Genomic DNA, 10879 nt, shown 5'->3' with positions numbered 1-10879 from the left:
ACCTGGGTCCTTTTAAGTCTCCTGGCTCTAATAAATAAGACATCTTCTCTCTCAGCCTCTGTTGTTTCATATGTAAGGTTGGTATAATACCTGCCTGATTCTCATGGATTTATAAAATTCCTACTCTGTACCAGGCACCTTATTAGGTCTTAATGATTAAAAGATGAACATGACTAGTTTAACCCATTGAGTTCACTGTTACGTATAGGTTAATATACTTGAAAATAAACAGTTACTACAATGTGATTATCGCTATTGTTGAGCATAACTAGAGGAAGAGCAAAGAGTTACCTTTTTTCTCCTAAACTGTGGAAATTTTCTCTAATCCAGAGGTGATGCAATATAAAGTATATAGCATCACTTTTGAAGTATTTTTGCCAAATTAATTTAAATCTAATCAAACCTTTAGATCTAAATTTAAGCTTATAAGAAATGAGGGGGATAGAACAAGTTAAATGAGATCACAAGAAAGCATTCAGACAAGTCCAGAAGGTGGACATTCTAAAGAAAAACTGGCTTGATCTCTTCAACAAGTCAATGCCATTAAAAATTAAAAAGCAAGCTGGACTCTTTTATGTTACAAAAGACTTAAAAGACATAACAACCAAGGTACTATGAGGTCCTTGATTTGTACAATCCATCTGTAAATAGGGACAATAAAGGAAATCTGAAGATGGATTTTGTTTAGAAGATAAAAAGATTAGAGAAATACTGTTAATTTTTTAAGACTGTTATGGTATTGTGGTTATATTGTAAATATCCTAATTGCTTATAATAATGATTTGGTAAAAACTCATGAAGTCCTATTTTACATTAAAATACAGCAGAAAATAATGAATGAAGCCATTATAGTAAAAATGTTAACTGACAAAATGATGTGATGAATATAGGGGTGTTCTACTATACCATTCTTTCTAAATTTCTGTGTCTGAAAAGTTTCATAATAGTTAAAAATGAAAGATAAAGAATAAATGAGAATATATTTGAAATCACTTTGTAAACTTTAAAAGGATAAAAGAGATTTTTTTTTTTAAAGAAATTGTTGGAGAAAGAAGGAATGGTTTTTTTCAAGCATATGTGCTACTTTGGACCACACTGCTAAAAGAAGTCAGGAATGGCCACCACAGAGATCCACCCAATGCCTCTAGAAATAGAAACCAGGAGGAATAGCATGGATTCCCAGATACTGATCTTTTTAATACCCCCCTTCATGCCTAGATGACCTTGACCAAAATTGAAGACAAATGTCTTCTTGCTGGGAAAGGTGGGCTAAAGCAACGTGCACTTATCCAAGAAGCAGCAGAAAGCCTGTAACCGTTACAACATGAGAGTAACTGGTGAGTTTTCCTTTTTGCAGATCGGTAGGATTTGGCACCCAAAGCAGAGGTTTGAAACCATGGATGATTGCCCTTATTGTGTTATTACTGACAGTGGTAACTGTGGCCACTGGTCTTCTGGCTTACTTCTTAGTCTCTGGTAGGTAAAATTGTGGATTTTGCTCAGTTTGATTTCAGTTTTCTGTAAAGCTTCATTTGAATAAATGTAAATTTATTTCCATCCAAAAATAATGTACTTTCACTAGTAAATGTCCACATTTTGAATTTTTTAATTTATTCAGTCATTTCATCAACAAATAACTACTGAATGTTTAGTATGTCCAAGTACTTTTCAGGGCACTCAAGAAACAGCATTAAGCAAAGCAGATAAATTTCCCACCTCCTTGGAGCTCACAGTCTAGTATTCTTTTCAGAATCTATACAAAAGACCAAAATAGTAATTGTCTAAAATTTACTAGTAATCACAATAAACTCTAATCATTCATGTATATGCAAGTGAAAAATTATGATGAATTAGTTATTAAAATTGGCTCTTTTACTCAGCATTTTCTGCCCACTAACATTTCTAGGGAAAAAGAAAAGCACGTGTCCAATGAAATAATGAATTTTAAAATTATTGGTAAAGTATAAATATGATACAGTATTATTACTTTTTTTTCTTTTTTTTTTTTTTTTTTTTTTTTTTGCAGTACACAGGTCTCTCACTGCTGTGGCCTCTCCCGTTGCGGAGCAAAGGCTCCTGACGAGCAGGCTCAGAGGCCATGGCTCACGGGCCTAGCCGCTCCGCGGCATGTGGGATCTTCCCGGACCGGGGCACAAACCCGTGTCCCCTGCATCGGCAGGCAGACTCTCAACCACTGCGCCACCAGGGAAGCCCCTATTACTTATTTTTAGAGAAAAAATTTTACTCTTTCCAAAACAATATCGAGAGATTTTTCTATTGCCTGATATATTTATAATCCCACAAAAATTCATTGCAGAATTCTCTTTTTACATTGCATCACTCTGCAGAGTGCAAACCATTTACATTTTTCACAAATGTCCACAATGTCAATCTCACACAGATGTATGTGATAAGACAACTAGTACAGGGGACTTACCTGAATGGACTTATCTGTTGTCTCTTTCCTCAGACTTGATGGGGGAGTCCAGATTCTTTTAGGAGCTTTAAAGGGCTTAAGAACATAGTTCTGGAGCCCATATAACTACTCTATCTGTAGTTTACACCAATGGCAAAAGATTCTCGGGTCAGCTAATTTAATGTATAGAAGCCCCTTTTCTATGAGTAGAGGGTTCAATTACAAATGGACTATATAGATTAGTAATCGGGGGGACCAAAAAAGCACTACAGAGTCCAGAGATGTCCCTAGGAGACAGACCATCCTGAGGTCCTCTTTCTTTCCTAGATCCACAGCTTCCCAAGGAGAGATATGCTTCTGTGGTTGCTCCATTTTCTATCTTTAACTCTTTGTAGATTTCTTGTCCCACCAGGGCCATACTCCTAAGATTACCACACTCCTCCACTGCTCTGTTTTTTATAACCTTTCCTGAGAGACGAGCAGAAATCTGATTGATTCATCCCTTTTACACACTGTTCTCACCTCCCACCTCAGGCAGTTTTTTCCCTGCCTTTCTTTTCACACCTTTCTTAGTGTGCCTGGCTCTTCCATTAAAAACCAAAATTTACAAGAACACTTATTTACCTCTACTTCCAGTAGAGTACAAGGTGGTATACATTTCACCGCAGCAAGAAGCAATACAGTAATTAAATATTCCAGCTCTAGAGCCACACTTGTCTGGGTTTAAACTTGGAGAGGCCACTAACTAGCTGTATAGCACAGAGCAAGTTACTTAATGCCTCCTGCCTCACTTTCTTCATCTGTAAAATGAAGGTGATGCCAGTCTTAGAGAGCTTAGTGAGAGTCAAATGAATTAATACATATAAAGTGCCCAGAACAGAGCTTGGCACATAGTAGGCACTGAATAAATACCAGCTACTATTATTAACATATAACATTAATCATTATTTTTATTATATTTATTATTAAAGTCTCAGAGATATATTCAAGACTTCATATTAGCCCCATTATAGTTGGGCCTTAGATCCCAAAATCTACCCTCAGACCACTTAATTTCCTACTTTTTCTTTTCATCACAGGCCAGAAAATGGAGTATTATCATGGCACCTTTAAAATTTCAGATCTACGAGTCAAAAGTAATTCTGGACAAAGCAGCCCATACCAGCTTAAGGACTTACAGGAGATGACTGAAAACTTGGTAAGTCAGATAAAATTGTTTCTATCATAAAATATTGCAGGAGGAAGGGATTTTGTGAATCATTTTCTCCACTATTTCTTAAAACATGATTTTCAGACAATTTGCATCAGAATCATCTTGCAGATTCCCAGGTCCCACTCCAGATCTTCTGAATCAGTGTCTGATGGGGTGGGTGGGTAGGGAGAGAGGAGTAAGGGAATCTGCATTCTAGCAGATTGGTGATTCTGATAAACCACTTTTTAAACCACCTCATTTAAAAGTGAGAGAACGGAAGCCAAGGTATCCCAGCCCTTCGCTCCCCCATTCCACCACGATACTACCCAACTGAAAAGCTTAAACATACCAGAAGTGGTTATTGGTAAAACCACATGCTTTTTTTGTTAGACCACATTTTAGGACTTAAAATATTTTTTAAATACATGAAAAAAGGAAAGAGGATTATAAATGTTCATTTTATCTCAAAAACACACTAATTAAGATAAAATACCCAGACCTATTGTGCAATATTCAAATGAACTGCTAACGATTTTGTTAAAACTGAAATACAAGACTGTCCCCACCCCCACCCCCCCTAAAAAGTAAACTCAGTTGCATAACAGCTCTGCTCACGATGTGTGTGAACCCTCACTCAAAAACTAAGGTCAAGTTAACTGCCTTGACAAAGAAGCACAGACCATAAAATTATCTTAAAAGGGTGGAAATGTCAGGTGTTGGTTTGTTTTAGTCAAAGAATCATTTTTTACTCAAAACATTTCCTTTCTTTCTCAAACCATTTTCATTTTTTCATGCCACTATTTTATCTTTGTCCACATGCATACCCAGTTGCAACATATTCACAGCCACATAACAAATGGAGTTTTTAATCTATATTTTCAATTCTCATTAAATTATGCAATTTTTTTTATTTTGCAGTCTCATCCCCCCAGATCAATAATTACATTTATAGATTGATATATATCCTCCATTCTTTTATATTCAGAGCACCTTAGAAAATAGCATTTGTGATCATTTCTTGAGGAATGCCAGAAAAAACTTGGATACATACCCTAGTACCTCTTTTATTCCTCTGACCCTGAGTGACTCCACATAACCTCCTCAATGTTAAAATATTAATAATAAATTAATTATTTATTAATTTAAAAATTAATAAATTAATAAATTAATTAATCTTAGTTTAAAAGATATACAATTTCTTTGACTGTTGAAAAAATATTTATAATTTAACAGGAAAGTTTAAAATTTGTTTTCTTTATGTTTTACAGCCAATATTGTTGGCATTGTTTTAGGCTAACTAAGACATTGTTTCTACTGAAGTAAATGGACAGGAATGAAGTAGGTCTTTTTAAAAAAAGTGAAAGAAATTCACTTATAGAGGTATGTGTTTGAAGGTGAACTTTGAAGCTTCACTAAAGCACACGTTTTTAGGTGTGAAAGAACCTCAGGTACAAAGGCTGAGTTACGTGATGAAACATTATCATCATAAGGACCTACAAGGTCTTTCTCTAGTTGTCATTATTTATTTCTTCTCTTTTATTTTCATACCACACTCTCATTCTCCTCCCCCTGCAGACAACCATACTGTATTTCACATGTATTCTTTTATTAGTATTCATTCTTGCAAAAATGCATTTTCTTGTTTTGTGCAGAGCACATGGCTTTAATTTATTCTTTGTGTTATAAATCCCTTGTTTTAGTTAGTTTGGGCTGCTATAAAAATGTACCATAGTTTGAGTGGCTTATAAACAACAGAAATTTATTTCTCATAGTAATGGAGGCTGGAAGTCTGAAACCATGACACTAACATGGTCAGGTTCTGGCAAGAACCCTCTTTCTTGTTGCAGACTTCAGACTTCTTGGTGTATCCTTACATGGTGCAGAGCAGGGAGCTAAAGAGCTCTCTGGGGTCTCTTTTCTAAAGTACTAATCCCATTCATGACCTAATCACCTCCCAAAGGCTGCACCTCTTCATATATGGCCTTCATTATGTTAAAGCAGGTTCCCTCAATGCCCACTTTCTGGAGGGTTTGTAACATAAATCAGTGTTGGATTTTGTCAAAAGCTTTTTCTGCATCTATTGAGATGATCATATGGTTTTTACTCTTCAGTTTGTTAATGTGGTGTATCACACTGACTGATTTGCAGATACTGAAAAATTCTTGCATCCCTGGGAAAAACCCCACTTGATCTTGGGGTATGACCCCTTCAATGTATTGTTGGATTCAGTTTGCTAGTATTTCGTTGAGGATCTTTGCATCTATATTCATCAGTGATATTGACCTGTAATTTTCTTTTTTTGTGGTATCTTTGTCTGGTTTTGGTATCAGGGTGATGCTGGCCTCACAGAAAGATTTTGGGAGTGTTCTTTCCTCTGCAATTTTTTTTGGAAAAGTTTCAGAAGGATAGGTGTTAACTCTTCTATAAATGTTTGATAGAATTTGCCTGTGAAGCCATCTAGTCCTGGACTTTTGTTTGCTGGGAGTTTTTTAATCAGTTTCAATTTCAGTACTGGTGATTGGTCTGTTCATATGTTCTATTTCTTCCTGGTTCAGTCTTGGGAGATTGTACCTTTCTAAGAATTTGTCCATTTCTTCTAGGTGTTTATTTTATCGGTATATAGTTGCTTGTAGTAGTCTCTTAAGATCTTTTGTATTTCTGTGGTGTCCATTGTATAATAACTTTCTCCTTTTCCAGTTCTAATTTTATTGATTTGAGCCCTCTCCCTCTTTTTATTGATGAGTCTAGCTGAAGGTTTATAAATTTTGTTTATCTTTTCAAAGAACTAGTTTTTAGTTTCATTGATCTTTTCTATTTTCTTCATCTCTATTTCATTTATTTCTGCTCTGACTTTTATGATTTCTAGATAGGAACAGTTTGTTGGTAGTAGACATTGCACTTATCCATTCCATCTTTTATTAATTTGGACCATATTGCCCTTCATAAAACAAAAATCCATAATTTTAAAGTAATCATACTTATCAGTTTTCTCAGCCTTATGGTTGTGTTTTTAAAGATTTTTTTAAAAAGTTATTTCCTCTTTTAAGTTATAAAATTAGCTTACTGTATTTTCTTCTATTAAACTATTAAACTTCTACCTTCTACAGAAGGTTTTTAATGCATCTGAAGTCCACCTTTGAATGTGATATTAAGTAGGAACCCAGGTAGTGATCCAGTTTTCCCAATGTAACTAACTGAACAATCTGTCTCACCAATATATGGTATGATTATTCAGCTTATGACACTTCTTAGCCCCTGAGTCTTACAGAAAAAAAACGATGATCCTCATCTCTTCAAACTGCTTCCCATCTCCTTGGAGAGATGATAGTAACACACATGAAACTGAACAGCATGACATGATATGGTTAAGGACTAAACTATATGTTGGGGACTATAAGTGCAGAAGAACTTCAAAGAAAAGGAAGATCAACTAGGGTTCACGTGGTCAGGAAAGGCTGTGTATTATTTTAGCCCTGTTTAAGTGAGACAATGTCCCTTTCCCTCCAATCCCCACCAATTTACCTTCAGGAGAATTACAGGAAGTGTTCATGCCTCATCCTGAGCCACTCCTTTTTATTGTTGCTAAATCCCAATGAGTGAAACCAGATTCTTCTCTCTGACCTACGTGTGTGCTAATTAGACAGCCACGAAATACAGGTTGTAGGTCCTGTTCTTCCTCATAACTGGGGATTCACTGATTTGAATGGAAACAGAGATGCAAATATAAAATGAGTTCATGCTCAGATACTGCTAAAACCCATTCAAGTTCCTTGAGATAGCAGCACAGACATATCTCATCTTTCATACCATTCTTCAGAGAATACTCCAGTAACCAGACACCATGATATTCCTAAATAGCTAGGTCATTTTTATTATTATTATAAGTTTGAGTAGGATCACTGACTGAGCGAGCACTTCATTTGAAGAAATATATTTCAGAAATATTTTTAAAGTATAGGATCATTACAAATGTGAAAGTTAAAAACTTGTAACACTATAGCAATAACACTAGTTAACATATACTAAATGCCAAGCACTCAATTAGCTTAGCACATACTGTATCTGTATTATTTTAGTTAATCCTCAAAAACAAACTTATGAGGTAAGTATAATTATTATCACAATTTTACAAATTGAAAAATCAAGGTACACAAAAGTTAATTTACCCAAGATCATTCAGCTAGTAAACGATATAGTTAGGGTTTTAGATTACATTTTCTTAATACATTTTCGTCATCCATAAGAATCATCTGTGTGATTTTACTTCCCATCTACCATCCCACAAAACACCAGAAATCAAGTAATTATCCCTGGTACATTATTCTCTTTCAGTTACAGTTGACCCTTGAACAACATGGGTTTGAACTGTGCAGGTTCACTTACATGCAGTCTTTTCAATAAATACGTGTTATAAATAAATAAACAAATATGTGCTACAGTACTACATGATTGGTGGTTGGTTGAATTTACAGATGCAGAACCAGGGATACAGAGAGCCAACTATGAAGTTATATGCAGATTTCTGACCCAACCCCCCACATGGTTCAATGGTCATTGAATACTGTATAGTATTAGCATGTGCCAGTAACCACCATCTGAATTAACAATGGCATCAGTTAGGAATTTTCTTAGTGTTGTCTCCAAAAAAACTCACTTCTCCTGTGCCCAAAGCAGTCCTAAATTTTATCTTCTTTGTGCCCAGGAACACCAGAAACAGTGCCTGAAATGATCCTCAAACTATCCTTTGGACTATGTGTCTAGAGTTGTAGAGACAAAGAACTTGGAAACAGAAGTGATGTAAGGAGATAATATAGTTTAGGAACACTCTCTAAAGGAACTTGAAGACACCAATGAGAGACTTGGCTCTCTGAAGCAGGAAGCTCTTCTCTTGAGAAAAGGCAACCGGGTCAAGGTAAACAACTTAGCAAAGGTATTAGACTACCTAAAGTTTGGAGTTGCATAATGTAAGAGAAGTAAGAGGCCCCATGTCTGGTGTAGGCCTATGGTCCTATGCTCAGAGAAGAGATGAATTTGAAAGCTTATTTGAAAGCTTAGAAAAGAAAATAAGTAGGAATTATTTAAAAAAACAAAAAAAACCCTTTGTGTTCAGAGGTTAGAAAAATTGGGTGTAGAATGTGACTGAGTTCTTACTTGGGAGCTCAAACTCACGTTCATTTCATAACTGAAGATTAGGTATGACTAAAAGAGGAAAATGTGTATCACAACCTCTGCCTTCAACGTGTTAAATTTGAATACTGAAAGAAAAAGCTAACTGTTGTATATTTCATGTCTAATCTTCAATATAACACTGCAAAGGAGGCATTGTTATTCACACTTTATAGATAGATAAGAGAACTAAGCCTCTGAAGATAAGGTCCACAGTTGGTAAATCAAGGAGGGGAGATTTGAAGCCATATAGGTTAACTCCAACAGGTGCCATCTCCACTAAATTATTCTATTTGTCAGGAAGGGACTAAGCTATAATAGGAAGTTCAGTTCTACATCAATTCTTCTCCCATTTAATTTTTAAATCCATAAAGATTATAAATTTATATGCTCTGTCAGACCACTTTTACTTAGCCAACACATTGGGATTACATTACTAATTATATAAAGATGTCTTCATTCTTAGTTTCTTCATTTCCTTGTATCAATTTTTTCAGCTTTATTAAAATATAATTGACATATAACATTGTGTAATTTTAAGGTGTAAAATGTGATGATATGATACATTTATGTTGCAAAATGGTTACCACTGTAACACCTCCATCATGTCACATAATTACCATTTTTTGTGTGTGGTGAGAACACAAGTTCTACTCTCTTAGCAACTTTCAAGTATATAACACAGTGTCATTAAGTATGATCATTACAATGTACATGGGATACCAGAACTTATTAATTTGCAACCAGAAGTTTGTACTCTTTGATCAATATTTCTCCATTTTTCCCATCCCCTAGCCTTAGTAAGTACCATTCTACTATCTGTTTCTATGAATTCTGCTTTTTAGATTCCACATAAAACTGGAATAAAGTATTTGTCTTTGTCTGACTTATTTCAGTTAGTGTAATGCCCTCAAAATCCATCCATGTTGGCAGAATTTCATTCTTTCTCCTGGCTGAGGAATATACAGCTGACCTTTGAACACTATGGGCTTGAATTGCAAGGGTCCACTTATATGCAGATTTTTTTTCATTAGTAAATACTGTAGGATTATATGATTTGACCCATGGTTGGTTGAATCCACAGATGCAGAACCATGAATACAGAGAACCATATGGGAACTGTGGATACAGAGGGATGTTATGCCATATGGGGATTTTCAACAGCACAGGGGGCAGCACCTCTAACCACGACATTGTTCAAGGGTCAACTGTATATATATGTATATACATATTCTTTATCCATTTATTTTTTGACAGACACTTAGGTTGTTTCCGTATCTTGCCTATTGTGGATAATACTGTGATGAACATGAGAGTGCAGATATCTCTCTTGAGATCCTGTTTTAATTTCCTTTGGATCTATACCCAGAAGTGGGATTGCTGGCTCAGATGGTAGTTTTAGTTTTTTGAGGACTCCCCCCATGCTTTCTCCACAGTGGCTATGCCAATTTACATTCCCACCAACCGTGCACGAGGGCTCCTTTCACCAAAGTCTTGAAGTTTCATTGTTAAGATCTTTTACCTCCTTAGTTAAATTTACCCCAAAGTATTTTATTGTTTTCGATGCTATTATGAATCGCGTTGCTTTATTTCTTCTTCAGATATATTGTTGTTATTGTATAGAAACACAACTAATTTCTATACACTATGAATGTTGATTCTATATGTTTGATTTCTCTTGATATGTATGCAACTTTACTGAATTCATTGGTCAGTTCTAACAGTGTTTTGGTGGCATATTTATGATTTTCTATATATAAAATTATATCATCTGCAAATAAAGGCAATTTTACTTCTTCCTGTCTGATTTTAATGCCTTTTATTCTTTTTCTTGCCTGATTGCTCTAGCTAGAACTCCCAGTAACATGGTGAATAGGAGTGGTGAGAGTGGGCACCCTTCTTATCTTGTTCCTGATCTTAGAGGGAAAGATTTCAATCTTTTACTGTTGAGTTTTGGTGTAAGCTGTGCATTTGTCATATATGGAGTTTATCATGTTGAGGTATGTTCCTTCTACACGTGATTTGTTGAGTGTTTTTATCATGAAAGAACCTTGTTTTCTGTCAAATGCTTTTTCTGCATCTATTGAGATGGTCATATGACTTTT

At 35.3% G+C, this 10879-nt stretch overlaps 1 protein-coding gene across 1 annotated transcript in view; it reads left to right on the top strand.

Moving 5' to 3' along the window:
* Positions 1–1218: 1218 nt before the first annotated feature.
* Positions 1219–10879, top strand: part of TMPRSS11A (transmembrane serine protease 11A) — a gene marked incomplete at its 5' end in the record, with an annotated part of 30515 nt that continues 20854 nt past the window's right edge. Inside the window, 3 exons of the mRNA XM_079919815.1 lie at positions 1219–1310; positions 1358–1476; positions 3496–3614. Coding sequence (XP_079775941.1) covers positions 1219–1310; positions 1358–1476; positions 3496–3614 — 330 coding nt within the window. The remainder of the gene's footprint in view (positions 1311–1357; positions 1477–3495; positions 3615–10879) is intronic.

Source organism: Stenella coeruleoalba (assembly GCF_951394435.1).
Source record: "Stenella coeruleoalba genome assembly, chromosome: 4".
NCBI lineage: Eukaryota > Metazoa > Chordata > Mammalia > Artiodactyla > Delphinidae > Stenella > Stenella coeruleoalba.
Note: the sequence above shows the minus strand (reverse complement) of the source record. Positions and strands in the feature narration are given on the sequence as shown.